General features: G+C 45.7%; 1 protein-coding gene across 2 annotated transcripts in view; it reads left to right on the top strand.

The window, feature by feature from the left end:
• The window catches only part of ENGASE (endo-beta-N-acetylglucosaminidase), a 105,636-nt gene that overhangs the window by 22,080 nt on the left and 67,136 nt on the right, over positions 1-16,420 (top strand). For both annotated transcript variants that reach the window (XM_077251461.1, XM_077251460.1), the window contains exon 5: positions 16,223-16,380. In XM_077251461.1, the coding sequence (XP_077107576.1) occupies positions 16,223-16,380 (158 nt within the window). The remainder of the gene's footprint in view (positions 1-16,222; positions 16,381-16,420) is intronic.

Here is a 16,420-nt window from a genome sequence, read left to right as displayed (position 1 = left end):
CACACACACACACACACACACACACACACACACACACACACACACACACACACACACACACACACACACACTGTCCCGCACAGCCACACTCCCCTTCCAGCACCCCCGGCCGTGAAGATGTGTTAAATGCCACAATAAAAGTTACCTGCATCGGACCTCCTGTGAGTGCGTTCCTTCTTCTACCTTCATTGATTGATATATATATATATATATATATATATATATATATATACACCACACACACACACACACACACACACACACACACACACACACACACACACACACACACACACACACTATATATGTAACAGACCAAAAGTTTGGACACACCTTCTCATTTAAAGATTATTCTGTATTTTCATGACTATGAAAATTGTACATTCACACTGAAGGCATCAAAACTATGAATTAACACAAGTGGAATTATATACTTAACAAAGTGTGTAACAGCTGAAAATATGTCTTATATTCTAGGTTCTTCAAAGTGGCCACCTTTTCCTTTGATGACTGATTTGCACACTCTTGGCATTCTCTTGATGAGCTTCAAGAGGTAGTCACAGGGAATGGTCTTCCAACAATCTTGAAGGAGTTTCCAGAGATGCTTAGCACTTGTTGGCCCTTTTGCCGTCACTCTGCGGTCCAGCTCACCCCAAACCATCTCGATTGGGTTCAGGTCTGGTGACTGTGGAGGCCAGGTCATCTGGTGTAGCACCCCATCACTCTCCTTGGTCAAATAGCCCTTACACAGCCTGGAGGTGTGTTTGAGGTAATTGTCCTGTTGAAAAATAAATGATGGTCCAACTAAACGCAAACCGGATGGAATAGCATGCCGCTGCAAGACGCTGTGGTAGCCATGCTGGTTCAGTATGCCTTCAATTTTGAATACATCCCCAACAGTGTCACCAGCAAAGCACCCCCACACCATCACACCTCCTCCTCCATGCTTCACGGTGGGAACCAGGCATGTAGAGTCCATCCGTTCACCTTTTCTGCGTCGCATAAAGACACGGTGGTTGGAACCAAAGATCTCAAATTTGACTAATCAGACCAAAGCACAGATTTCCACTGGTCTAATGTCCGTTCCTTGTGTTCTTTAGCCCAAACAAGTCTCTTCTGCTTGTTGCCTGTCCTTAGCAGTGGTTTCCTAGCAGCTATTTTACCCTGAAGGCTTCTGCACAAAGTCTCCTCTTAACAGTTGTTGTAGAGATGTGTATGCTGCTAGAACTCTGTGTGGCATTGACCTGGTCTCTAATCTGATCTGCTGTTAACCTGCGATTTCTGAGGCTGGTGACTCAGATAAACTTATCCTCAGAAGCAGAGGTGACTCTTGGTCTTCCTTTCCTGGGGCGGTCCTCATGTGAGCCAGTTTCTTTGTAGCGCTTGATGGCTTTTGCCACTGCACTTGGGGGCACTTTCAAAGTTTTCCCAATTTTTCAGACTGACTGACCTTCATTTCTTAATGTAATGATGGACACTCGTTTTTCTTTACTTAGCTGCTTTTTTTTTGCCATAATACAAGTTCTAACAGTCTATTCAGTAGGACTATCAGCTGTGTATCCACCAGACTTCTGCTCCACACAACTGATGGTCCCAACCCCATTTATAAGGCAAGAAATCCCACTTATTAAACCTGACAGGGCACACCTGTGAAGTGAAAACCATTCCCGGTGACTACCTCTTGAAGCTCATCAAGAGAATGCCAAGAGTTTGCAAAGCAGTCATCAAAGCAAAAGGTGGCTACTTTGAAGAACCTAGAACATAAGACATATTTTCAGTTGTTTCACACTTTTTTGTTAACTATATAATTCCACATGAGTTAATTCATAGTTTTGATGCCTTCAGTGTGAATGTACAATTTTCATAGTCATGAAAATACAAAATAATCTTTAAATGAGAAGGTGTGTCCAAACTTTTGCTCTGTACTATATATAATATTTTTTTTTTCTTAATGAAGTTCAAAAGATTTTACACAAACTTGTCTGAACGTGACCTTTTGGAAACTTTAGTGAAACATTGTAAGATAGGCTTTATCCAATTTATTTTTTGTCTTTTTATGTGGATAGTTACAATAAAAATACTATATTTTAAAATGTATAATAATTGTGACCATTTCAAGTATATAAAAAATGTTTTGGGTGGTATATTGCTGAGCTATAGTGTTAAAGCACCATTGTAATGAGAGGTTGTTTACTGTGTATTCATACACTTAAAAACCTGGAGGAGTATTGGGCAGATGGTGAGGTCACTTCTTCATTGTATTCAGCTAGTCACAATCAATGGAAATGTTGAAGCTTACTTTCTTGAATGAAGCAGCATCTATTTTTGTACTTGACATTGAATCTATCTTTTCAGATTCTACTGTCCTGTGTATGTTGTGAGTCAGTGACTCGTGTCACAGGTAGGGGTTGCTGTGTGTTCTCCACAGGTTGTGCATGGAGATGGATTAAGACCATAGGTATGCATGGCAGTCACAGTTTTTCAGTTTGGGTTTTCCATGTGGCTGAAAGCCACAGGTTTGTTTGTTAAAAACCCTGCAGTAAGGGGTATGGGTGTGTTAGATGCAATGTCAGTGTCAGTCTGGTGTGTGCTGTTGTGCAGAGCAGAGGCCTGCAGAGCGCTGGCTGTGTGTGTGAAGCAGCACAAGCCAGCAGCTATGGCAGCTGAATATAGCTTGGCACCCGCAGCGTACACAGCGATGCAAGTCATCCATGGTAACTGGTCTCGGATGTGGACAGTCCTGTGCCCGGAGGTACCGAAGGTGGATGTCCTGTGCCCGAAAGAGGACTGGCATGTGTAACGATTCCAAACAGGTGGATATGGTGCCCGGCTGCTATCCGTAGGCTATCCTGGGCTGTGTATAGCTGTGTGAGTAAAGAGTCTGTGATACAGTGGTGCAGGACACCCACGGGAACTAACAAAATAGCAAATGGCCGACAGCACAATAGACATGTGGATGCACGTCCTAGTTCCACTGGACCCCCATGGAAAATGTACATACCAAATAAACAATGAAGGACAGCATCCAATCCAGGTGAAAGGTTCAAAAACGGATTTCTTTATTTGCCAAAGGTGCAACGTTTCAACCCACAAGGGTCTTTTTCAAGCATGCTTGAGATACGGCGGTGAAGATGGATGGACAAGCTTACCCAGTCCTGTCCCGGTGCCTGGAAAAGCAGGCGGCATGCCTGTGGCACTGGTATTCAGGTCTTTGGTGGCACTGGTCTTCAGGGTTCTGGAAGTGCAGTCCAAGGGGTGTTCTCCTGTACATGCGGGCGGCAAAGACAGTGATGCTGAGCATGTCTCGGACCATCGTTCTGCTCTGAGAGCTGCTGCTGATGGCCATACAGGAGGCTCCAGCACGCTCTGCTGACGTCACAGGTGCAAGGCACACTGGGTTTGGGTGTGCCCGAGTCACGTCATAGGGGGGCGTGCCGGGCAAGATGGCGCCTTATGCGAGTATCACCAACTGGGGCTCGCGGGAAAGTTCTGGTTGGGAAGGCCTAAAAAAAGCTAGCGCTATGTAAAACCCCACTAGCAATGGACTATCAGAAAAGTCTTTGTATAGCCTGCATCCAGAAGACAATTAGTGAGGAGACACCCGACTTTGCCGCAAGCCTTAGATCGGTTATCAGGGCTGGGGTGGGAGGCTCTCTAGAACCTAAAATCCCCATTGAAGTGTTTTCTAGATCTGACGTTTGCCCGTTATCAGAAGGGGAATACCAGAGTGAGTCTTCTTCCTCATCCTCCTCGGGCAGTGACATGAGGGGGCAGACCATGTTTCCTGTGGAGAATGCGGGTAAACTAGTCAAGGCCGGAAAGAGGAAGAGGAAAATGGGCCTGAAAGAGGAGAAGATGACTAAATCCTTAGGGTACCGTTACACAAAACGATTTACCAACGATCACGACCAGCGATACGACCTGGCCGTGATCGTTGGTAAGTCGTTGTGTGGTCGCTGGGGAGCTGTCACACAGACAGCTCTCCAGCGACCAACGATGCCGAAGTCCCCAGGTAACCAGGGTAAACATCGGGTTACTAAGCGCAGGGCCGCGCTTAGTAACCCGATGTTTACCCTGGTTACCATCGTAAATGTAAAAAAAAACAAAAACGTACATACTCACATTCCGGTGTCCGTCAGGTCCCTCGCCGTCTGCTTCCCGCACTGACTGAGTGCCGGCCGTAAAGTGAAAGCAGAGCACAGCGGTGACGTCACCGCTGTGCTCTGCTTTTACTTTCCGGCTGGCAGTCAGTCAGTGCGGGAAGCAGACGGCTAGGGACCTGACGGACACCGGAATGTGAGTATGTACGTTTTTTTTTTTTTTTTTTACATATATGATGGTAACCAGGGTAAACATCGGGTTACTAAGCGCGGCCCTGCGCTTAGTAACCCGATGTTTACCCTGGTTACAAGCGAACGCATCGCTGGATCGGTGTCACACACACGATCCAGCGATGACAGCGGGAGATCCAGCGACGAAATAAAGTTCCAAACGATCTGCTACGATCAGGGTCCCTGATCGCTGCTGTGTGTCAGACACAGCGATATCGTATGGATATCGCTGGAACGTCACGGATCGTACCGTCGTAGCGACAAAAGTGCCACTATGAGACAGTACCCTTAGAAGACGTGATGTTCAGGGGTTAGTGCAGAAAAAAAAGTGTACCTTTCCGGTCCGGTTAACAGTTAGATCGAGGCACTCATTAATAAGGAGTGGAAAAGACCGGAGAAAACCAGTGCCTTAGCTTCGTCTTCTAAAAGGAGATATCCTTTCAAGGAGAAGGATTCTGAGGTATGGGACAAGGTACCTAGAATTGACAGGGCTGTATCAAAATCCTCAGAGTTCGGCCCTACCCTTTGAAGATTCAGGGATACTGAGATGATGTTAGATAAAAAAGTGGATGGTTTCTGAAACACGTGGGAAGCAGCAGCAGAGGGTCTGGCAAACTCTGCAGACTCTGTAAGGTTGGCTGCTAGGTCTGCTGGGTTGTCAAATACAGCAGGACTAGCTTTATGGCTTAAAGGCTGCCTAGGAGACCTTCAGGCTAAAACACACTATGATCTATCCCATGTGATGGCCAATTTTTGTTTGGAAAGAAACTGGACGATATCAAGATGGAATCGGTAAGCACGGCCATAAAACTACTTGTTTCATGGTGGTCGTCAGGGCCGTATTTAGAGTTTCTGCTGCCCTAGGCACTTTTCGTGCTGCCTCCCCCACTGGTGAGTATGACTCAGGCTACGTTCACATTAGCATTGTGCGGCGCAGCATCGGGCGCAGCCGCGGCGACATATGCGTCATGCGCCCCTATATTTAACATGGGGGGCGCATGGATATGCGTTGTCTTGCGTTTTGTGACGCATGCGTCATTTTGGCGCAACTGTCAGGGCGCAGAGGACGCTGCATGATGCAGTTTTTTCTGCGCCAAAAATCATGCAAAAAATGAACACATGCGTCACAACGCTGCGTTGTGCATGCGTTATGCATGCGTTGTGCGTTGCGTCGCCGACGCTGTGCCGCACGACGCAAATGTGAACGTAGCCTAATGCAGACACTGTCGGCAGTGACTTGGGCTACTTTCACATCAGCGATTTTTACCATTTGTGGCAGATCCGGCAGTTTTTCTGCATCTGCCACGTAACGCATCACTTACTGCAACACTGCGTTCGGTCTCTCATTCCCTGTGGGACTTGCGGACATGTGCTGCACTTGCAGTTTTGCCGCGATCCGGTAAATGCGGTACTTGCAGCAACAGAAAAAAAACGCTGCTAGCAGTGTTTTTTTGTCTCATCGTAAGTGTAAAACCGCAAGTGCTGCACATGTTCGCAAGTCCCATAGGGAATCAGTAAGGGGTCCAAATCTATGTATATGCCCATGTAGCTCTTTCAAAGACAATCCCAGCAATATTTTTACATGCTCAGTCCACTCATCTGAAATTGGTTTGCATACATATGCAAATGAGGGAGTAGATCTGTTACTCCACCTCTATACCCCCTCAGTGCTGTATTATGTAGTATATAACACAGCCACGTAGTATATAGGAGCCACGTAGTATATAGCAGCCACGTAGTATATAGCACAGCCCACGCATTATATAACACAGCCCACGCAGTATATAGCACAGCCCACGCAGTATATAGCACAGCCCACGCAGTATATAGCACAGCCCACGCAGTATATAGCACAGCCCACGCAGTATATAGCACAGCCCACGCAGTATATAGCACAGCCCACGCAGTATATAGCACAGCCCACGCAGTATATAGCACAGCCCACGCAGTATATATCACTGCCCACGCAGTATATATCACTGCCCACGCAGTATATATCACTGCCCACGCAGTATATATCACTGCCCACGCAGTATATATCACTGCCCACGCAGTATATATCACTGCCCACGCAGTATATATCACTGCCCACGCAGTATATATCACTGCCCACGCAGTATATATCACTGCCCACGCAGTATATAACACAGCCCACGCAGTATATAACACAGCCCACGCAGTATATAACACAGCCCACGCAGTATATAACACAGCCCACGCAGTATATAACACAGCCCACGCAGTATATAACACAGCCCACGCAGTATATAACACAGCCCACGCAGTATATAACACAGCCCACGCAGTATATAACACAGCCCAGGCAGTATATAACACAGCCCAGGCAGTATTTAACACAGCCCAGGCAGTATATGACACAGCCCACGTAGAATATGACACAGCCCACGTAATATATAGCAGTATGGGCACCATATCCCTGTTAAAAAAAAAGAATTAAAATAAAAAATAGTTATATACTCACCCTCCGGCGTCCACCGAAGCTGTCCCGATGCGCGCGATGCTGCCGCCAGCTTCCGTGCATCACTGGGAACAGAAGCTGGCGGCAGCATCGCGCGTATCAGTGGACGGCGGAAGGTCAGAATAGCACAATTTTTAATTTTTTTAATTATTTTTAACATTATGTCTTTTTACTATTGATGCTGCATAGGCAGCATCAATAGTAAAAAGTTGGTCCGGGATGGGGCGACACACTGGCACTGACAGCTCCGCACACACATACAGCTCCACACACATACAGCTCCGCTGCCCGTGCACACATGCCCATACAGCTCCGCTGCCCGCACACACGCACATACAGCACCACACAGACCCACACATACAGCTCCGCTCCGCACACACAGAGGTCCGCACACACACAGACACACACATACATACAACTCCACGCACACAAACATACAGCTCCGCTGCCCGTGCACACATGCCCATACAGCTCCGCTGCCCGCACACACGCACATACAGCACCACACAGACACACACATACAGCTCCGCTCCGCACACAGAGGTCCGCACACACACACACACACACACACACACATACATACAACTCCGCGCACACACACATACAGCTCCGCTGCCAGCACACACGCACATACAGCTTTGCACGCACAGACACACACATACATACAGCTCTGCATACACACACACACAGCTCTGCACACCAGCACTGGCAATGTTTGCTCCCAGGACCCAGATAGAGTGAGTGGGGGTGTATTATACCCCACCCCCACCACTCACTCTCTGGGTCCGTCTGCCGGGAGCAAAGATCAAACAGACATTAAACATTCAAGGGCTGCTGTGTTTGCAGGGCTCCTCCAGCCTCAGGCACTACAGGCAGAGATGAGGCTGAGGAATGTGAGGGAAGGGGTGAGGACCGTGAGGTGAGTCACAGACAGCCGTGCAGCAGGCAGCGCGCGGGCAGGAGCAAGGAGGCTGATCATTGCAGAGACAGTACACTACTCACCGTGTATGTACTGCTCTACTGCGATTCCTCCAGGCAGGCAATGTGAGTCCAGGACAGGACCCAGGGTTGGGACACAGGGCGCCGCCCCTCCACCTCAGCAGTCAGTCACATTCCGGGCCGGCCAGGCACCAGTGAGGCTGTGAGCAGGGGGTCACTGTGTCTCAGCAGGGGGAGTAGGGAGAGTCGGCACCAGCACCACGTGTTCTGGCTGCCGCTCTGCCGCCCCCTGTCTTCAGGAAGGGACGCGTCGCACAGGACTGGTATTAAAAAAAGAAAAAAAAAAAAAACTTGCTCAGGTGCCGCCCCCCCGCCTGTCCCCGCCCTAGGCACGTGCCCTCAAGTGCCTAGTGGCAAATACGGCCCTGGTGGTCGTCGACTTAAAGGATGCTTATTATCACATCCTGATTCATCTAGACCATTAAAAGTACCTGAGAATTGCCTTGTACATACAGGGGGAAATCATACATTACAAATTCAAAGCCCGACCATTTGGTCTGTCGGTTGCTCCAAGGATTTTCACCAAGGGTACTACCCGAGATGACTGCCTACCTTCATGTCCTGAACACCATTATTGTTCCTTACTTATGATTTCCTCATAGTGGGGAAATCAGAAGAACTGCAGAACAACTAAGAGATGTAAGACTCATCTTATAAGATCTTGGTTGGATGGTGAACACCCACAAGTCAAGGCTAAATCCAGTAAGAGTACAGTCATTTCTGGGCCTTATTCTAAATTTCGAACTTCAGACTTGTCTCTTTGCCTGAGAACAAAATAAACAAGGTGGTAGATCTTGCATCGTCCGCATTAGAAGTACAAAAAATAACCCATAAGAAGGCAATGTATCTGTTAGGAACAATCACTTTGTGACATTCCTGGCGTGACATGACACGACTAGGGGACGGACACAAAACGGCGAAACACACAATGGTACACCGGGACACTTTAACAACGGTGGGCCCTGTTGGTAGGGAACGGGGAATGGACACCTCCTGCTGTCACCTGAGAATGTGCCCTGCTCTTATTAGCGTCCCTATACGGGTTCTTTCAACCCGACGCCAAGCAGGATACCTAGTGCCTCACTTGCCTTGCTCCTATCACTACGTAGGGAACTGGCAGGTGAGAGCACTGGTCCCACCGCTGCCCTAATACAACACAGGGGAAGTTACAGACAACAAAGGGACAAAGCAACAGTAAACACCACACTTAGGCCTCTTTCACACTAGCGTCCTGCACTGCACGTCGCTATGCGTCATTTTGCAGAAAAAATGCATCCTGCAAAAGTGCTTGCAGGATGCGTTTTTTTCTCCATAGACTTTTATTAGCGACGCATTGCCACACGTCGCAACTGTCGTGTGACTGTTGCGTCGGACCGTCGCCACCAAAAAAGTTGCTTGTAACGTTTTTTGGTGCGTCGTGTGCAGCATTTCCGACCGCACATGCGCGGCCGGAACTCCGCCCCCGCCTCCCCACACCTCACAATGGGGCAGCGGATGCGTTGGAAATCTGCATCCGCTGCCCCCATTGTGTGGCGCTTTCACAGCTAGCATCGGTGCGCGACGCTAGTGTGAAAGTAGCCTTAGCTTTCTACGCTGCAATGCACCGCACAGCAGAGTAAGGCACCAGTTATCAGTTTTCAGCTGAAGAACCACTGCACTCGGCAAGCTTTTGTCTCCAGCTAGGTTGGTCTCCAAAAGGACCTGTGTAACCAACAGTCAGCTGATGCATCAGGTGACCTTTTAAAGGAAGGTGGAAGTGGTCACCATCCACATCAGCAGACTAGGCAGCAATGTAATTACACCAGTGGCCATCGGGAAAAAACTGCATTAACCCCCGATAGCCGGAAAGGAAAAAAGTTTGAATCTGAGATGCCAGATCTGCCACAGATCCAAACATGGATCGTGACATTGTAATTTTTATGCCCCTAAATCAGATCTTTATGTCCCACAAATTAGTTAATAAATAACATTTCCCACATGTCTACTTTTAAATCAGCACCGTTTTTGAAACATATTTTTTGTTAGGAAGTTCTAAGGGTTAAGGCTATGTGCACACGTTGCGGATTGTGACGCGGATCCGCAGTGTTTTTGGACGCACGGAATTGCATCAGATCCACAGTGTAGTGCACTACCAATGTTATTCTATGTGAAATGAAGAATTGTTCAAATGCTGAGGAAAAATCTGCGCTGATTTGCAGCGTTTTATTTTCCTATTTTCCGCAGCATGTCACTTCTTTCTGCGGATCTGCAGCGTTGCTGCACCCATTGACTTCTTTAGTCAGGCACATCCACAGCAAAACCGCAGGTGTAAAAAAGATCTGCGGATTTGCTGCAGATGTGGGTGTGAGAAACGCTGCAGATACGGAGGAGGGAAGTTTGTGGGCAGAGACTATATGCGTGTCTGTGTGCGGGGGGGGGGGGGTCTACGTGTGTGTGTGTGTCCGTGTATGTGTCTGTGTAAGCAGCCATTGTCTGATGGAACTACTGCTCCCATCCAGCTAGGAATGCTCACAGTGACAGCATTGCCGATGATGGGAAAGTAGTCCCATCAGACAATGCATGTGTTCAGTAGTAAAAAAAAAAAAACAACAAAACATACAGCAGACATACAGGACATACACTACAGACAGTACATACAACATATAACATACAGTACATACTCGCCAATCACCTAGTCCCCGAAGCCCTCGATCGCCTGTAAGAAAAATCACATAATAAACCAACCTATACTTACGGTACCTTTCCGCTGTAGTCCAGTTCATAATGAGTGTCCCACAATGATCTCCCGTGTAGAACAGTGACATCGGGCAATGTCAGTGCTCTACAGGGCCTCCGCGATGAACTGACAGGCGGAGGTAATTCTCCGCGATGTATCCCGCTGCTGAGAGAGGTCACCCAAGTTCATTCTCTCAGTCAGCGCTGTGTGAGAAAATTCCCACACAGCATTGACGTAAACTGAGCCTGAACTCGGGTAACCTCTTCAGCTATGCACTGCAGGAGCCATTATCTCCTGTCAGTGCATCGTGGGAGGCCCTGTAGGGCAGTGACATCATCCGATGTCCCTGTTCTATAGGGGAGATCTTCGTGGGACACTTGTTATTAATTGGACTGCGTCGTAACGGGGAGTATACAGTTGGTTTATTTTTTTCTTTTTTGCAGGTGATCGATGGCTTCAGGGAATTAGGCATGGTTGTAAGTATAGTGGAATTAAGAATATTAAAATACTTTTTTCTGGCTGTGTCTTTAACTCTTTCACTACTATAGGATTAGTAATGGCTAAGTGTCTTATTGATGCCTCTCCATTACTAACCGGGCTTAATGTCACCTTACAATCAAAGGTGACATTAACCCCTTATTACCCAATATGCCACCACTACAGGACAGTGGGAAGAGAAAGGCTAAGTGCCAGAATTGGGTCCCCTATTTTAATAGCCAGGCAAGGCTACATATACCAGCTGCTGGCTGGTATTCATAGCCTGGGAAGCTCCATGGGTATTAACCCCTTCCCAGGCTAGAAACATCGGCTCCCAGCCATCGACTTTCCCTCTCTGGCGCAGAAAATTGCGCTGGAGCCCACACCATTTTTATTCCTTTTTTTTTTTTTTTTTTTTAAATTAAAAATATTGCGTGCAGATTTTGTGTGTGTGTCTTTATTTAACTATTTATGTACCATTTTATTAGGTTCATTACTAAACATTGGCTTTGGTATTAGCTACCTTATTTTTCGGACTATAAGACGCATCGGACCATAAGACGCACACCCCAAATTTGGGGTGAAAATTGCAGAAAAAAGGATTTTTTTTATAAGATGGGGGTCCGTCCTATTGTCCGAATTTACAGCATCTTACCTGAGGGCTGGCGGTGGCAGAGCAGGGTCACAGGAGGCATGGTGTCGGCAGATGTGGGGTGATGCGGTACAGCGTGCACCTGAGCAGGGTCCCTTCCTGCTTAGGTGGGCGACGCCACGGCCTGGTGTCCATGGGGGGTTGCAGCAGTGATGTGGCGACGGCAGAGGTGCGGGGATAATGAGCGGTATGGCGTGCGCAGGGTCCCTTCCACAGGTGAGGTGACGCAGCGGCCCGGTATGCAATGTGAGCAGCAGAGCCGGGTTAATCACCGGTTTATCGTCGGCGGCGGCGGCCATCTTCCTGAGGCCGCGCGTGCGCAGATGGAGTGCTCTGCTTCCCGGGGCTTCAGGAAAATGGCCGCGGGAGGACGCGCGTGCGCAGATGGAGATCGTGGCGGCCATTTTCCTGAAGCCGAGTTCGCAGATTTAAATCTCGGCTTCAGGAAAATGGCCTCCCTTCAGGTGCTTCACAAGAACTGAAGCAATGGGGATGGAAAAAATTAACGTTTAACTTTTTTTCCACAAAAAATTTACTTCGGACACAATTTTTAAAATTTTTTCAAGGGTATCAGGAGAAAATGAACCACAATATTTGTTGTGCAATTTCTCCTGAGTACACCAATACCCCTTGTGTGGAGGAAGGCCACTTTTTAGGCGCACGGCAGGGCTCGGAATAGAAGGAGCACCATTTGAGGTTTTGAATTTAAAATTGACTGGAATCGAGTGCTGACGCCATGTCTCGTTTGTAGTGCCCCTGATATGCCTAAACAGTGGAAACCCGCCACAAGTGACCCCATTTTGGAAACTAGACCTCTCAAGTGACTTATCTAGATGTTTGTTGAGCATCCTGGACCCCCAAGTGCTTCACATAAGTTTATAACGTAGAACCGTGAAAATTAAAAATTAAATTTTTTTTTCCACAAAAATCATCTTTTAGCACCAAATTTTTTATTTTAAGAAAGGAAGCAGGAAAAATGGACCCCAAAATTTGTTGTGCAATTTCTCCGGAGTGTGCCTATACCCCATGTGTGGGTGAAAACAACTACTTTTGAGGCACAGTGCAAAGCTCAAAAGGGAAGGAGCACAATGTTATAGTGCAAATTTTACTATTATGGTTTGAGGGTGCCATAACCCACTGGGAGAGCCCCTGAGGTGCCAGAACAGCAGGACTCCTCATAAGTGACCCCATTTTACAAAAGACACCTCTTGATGAATTAATCTAGGAGTGCATTGATCACTTTGACATCGTTGTTGGATAACAGAATTTTATACTATTGGGCAGTGAAGAAAAAATTACATTTTTACAACAAAAATTTAGTTTTAGCCCCAAGTGGGTAAAATTGGCACCAGAATTTCTCACAACTGCTGAATATAGAAATATACTACATTTGGCTGTACAGTACTGCTTAGCCATACTTAGCCCAGTTTTTCCTAGAATAGTTTGTGGACTCCCATATACAGAGCCCCCTAAGTGCTAGAGAGCAGAATTCTCCCCCCCCCCCCAAGTGAACCCATTTTGGAAATTATACCCCTGCCAAATGTGAACGCCAAGGTTGGTTTATGCACACACAAGGGCTCAGAAGGGAGGGGGGCATTTGAATTTGGGAGCAGAGAATTTGCTGGATTTCTTTTTTTTTTTTTGGGGGGGGGGGGGGTGGCGAGGAGCCATGTCAGCCATTTCGCTTTTCCAGAGCCATTGTACTACCAGTAACGTGGAAGCCTCCTATATTTCCAATAATGGATAATGGACCTGAGTGGGGACTTGTTTTTTTGTGTATTGAGTTGAAGCTTTTATTGGGAACATTTTTTCATAATTCTTGTGATCACATTTATCTGGCGCTTTACGCTGAGCACATACTTTGGGGTTTCCATCTAAATCTCCGAGTGACTTGACGAATGAAACCCCGAAGGGATCTAATCACTATAATGAGGCTGCAGAGTTACTCTGGCTTCTGTTCAGCGTTGTCCTTTCTTTCAGAGGTGCACAAAACTATGGTGGACCATGTTTTTATGCACTCCTAAAAAAGACGGACACCGCTGGATCACATGTCCTATGGCGTTCACAGTGCCTCCATCTGCCTCATTGTTGGGAATCTTCCGCTGGCAGTTTTGTCTAAATCACGTATTTCAGAGATTTACACGGAAACCCCGGTGTTAGCGCACAGTGTAGAGTGCAGGATAAATGTGCGCCGAGCCTTATTGTGATTTGTGTGAGGTAGAATGAACAAATCCACAGCAGATGAGGAATTGGTTTTATTTATTTTTTACGCCGTTCCTCGTGTGGTCTAAATGATTAGGTGACTTTATTCTTCGGGTCTGTGGGATTACTGCGATACCAGATTTAAATCCGTTATAGCTATAATTTTTCCATATTTCAGCCGACAGTGTCATGTAACAGCTTGTTTTTTGCGAGACAGGCTGACTTTTTTTATTGGTACCATTTTTGGGCACATGATATTTTTTTGATCGCTTTCTATTCTGATTTTTGTAGCGGCAGAATGAACAAAAACCAGCAATTCAGGATTTTTTTTTTTCTCTCCGTTCTGCGTGTGGTAAAATTGATAAGGCCGTTTTATTCTTTGGGTCAGTATGATTATAGTGATGCCACATTTATATATTTCTATTTATGCTTTGGCGCTCTTACGCAACTTTTATAGAAAAATAATTATTTTTACATTGCTTTATGCTGAGACCTATAACTTTTATTTTTCTGCTGATGGCGCTGTATGGTGGCTTGTGTTTTGCTGCACAAGATGGCATTTTCAGTGATACCATTTTTATTTACATTCGTCTTTTTAATTGCGTTTTATTCTGTGATCACTCTGTGATCACCCAACTTCTTTAGCAATTACCTTTTGTGGCTTACCCTCCTTGTGGAGTGTGTCAATGACTGCCTTCTGGACATCTGTCATGTCCACAGTCTTCCCCATGAGATAATGACTTTTGTGTTTTGATTGGCTGTAAGCCATAATCATCAACATTAACAGAAATAAACAGTTTGTAATGACTTTATATAATGAGTTTCACGTTTTGTATTGAAGAACTGAAATAAATTAACTTTTTGATGATTTTCTAATCTTCTGAGAAGCTGCCATCTAGTGGTTAAAACTCTTATGATGTTTGGACGACTGAATTCGCAATGCCATGCTAAAACTCAGAGGAGACATGACTCTCTCCCCGTGCTCAACCATACAGCGGATGAACACAAGAGCTGCCTGTTACTGACATCTGTTTAGGCTGCTTTCACACATCAGTTTTTTTGCCGTCTGGTACAATCCGGTGAATTTATGAAAAAAATGGATTCAGCAAAAGTTGATGCTGGATCTGTTTTTTTTTTCTCATAGACTTGTATTAGTGCCGGATGGCCTCACGTTTCATCCGTTTTTTGCCGTATCCGTCAAATCTTTTCTGGCAGCTGGAGAAAATGGACATAGGAAAGTTTTTTCTGTCTGTCGCAAAAATGGCCAGCAACGTACCCGGCGAAAAAACGGGTGAAACGTGAGGTCAAATGATGGAATCCGGGGACTGATTCGTTTTTTTTAAACAAATCATGCATCTTCCATTCTGGTCTCTCTCTCTCTCTCTCTCTCTCTCTCTCTCTCTCTCTCTCTCGGGGCCAGGTGAATATCGCAAGTGCTGGGACCCTGAGCGACGAGAGGGGAGTATGTCTTTTTTTTTTTTTTAATCGCCGCAGCAGCATATGGGACAAATGTTTCTATGGAGGATTTTATGGGGCCATAATCAACCTTTGTGCAGCATTATATGGGGCATATTTTAATATGGAGCATCTTATGGGGCCCATCATGAACTGTATGGAGCATTATATGGGGCTCCTGATTTCAATATGGATATTCAAAAACACAACCTACTGATGTCTCAATTAATTTTACTTTTATTGGTATTTATTTTTATTTTTTAAATTTACCAGTAGCTGGTATAGCTTCCCACCCTAGGCTTATACTCGAGTCAATAAGTTTTCCCAGTTTTTGTGGCAAAATTAGAGGTCTCGGCTTTCTCGGGTCGGCTTATACTCGAGTATATATGGTAATTGTTTTTTGTTTGTTTTTTTTTAAATTGAATGATAAGTTCAGGAGGCAGGAGGGGCTGAAGTGGATCGTAAGAGGAGAAAGAATCAGATTTCTGATTAGTGTTTCTTGTATAATTACGTTCTGCTGATTTATTCAAAGTTTATTGAAATAACAGTGACCGTTTCACTAAAATGCATAAGTCTAGTGACTTCAGTTGCCAGGAGCATTATTTAATAGCTGTAATATAAGAAGTAACTATCAAAATTTTAATAGAAAGGTAAATTATATAAAAAGGTTGTCCACTTAGCAACCCAAACGTTGCTGCTATAGTCTTTCTCCATCTAGAGAATCGGCATCGGTCCGTGCGCTATGCAAGGGTGTTATATTTTATGCGGGGGATATTAATTTTTGTACTATTGCCTTGTCTTCTTATTTGTGTTTTTTTTAATTTAAGGTGTTACCCGTAGACATTTTTTTTACAGGCCTTTCATAAGTATTCTTCATTTTTTGTTGAATTAAACATTTTCCTATTGCTCAGGTACATTTATCACAGAATGGGAAGATGGTGCCAAAACCTGTGAATCATTCCTGGCTGGTGATGAGTCTACTTATAAGGCAGTTGCAGATCAGATGATTGCACTTGCACGTTTCTATAGATTTGATGGATGGTTGATTAACATTGAGAATGTGCTTAGTGTAAGTATTAAATTTTAACATTTTAAGTACAATTCTTTCC

This window comes from Ranitomeya variabilis, chromosome 4, assembly GCF_051348905.1.
Source record: "Ranitomeya variabilis isolate aRanVar5 chromosome 4, aRanVar5.hap1, whole genome shotgun sequence".
NCBI classification, from domain to species: Eukaryota; Metazoa; Chordata; class Amphibia; order Anura; family Dendrobatidae; genus Ranitomeya; species Ranitomeya variabilis.
The sequence above is the reverse complement of the archived record's forward strand: the minus strand, read 5'-3'. Positions and strand labels throughout refer to the sequence as shown.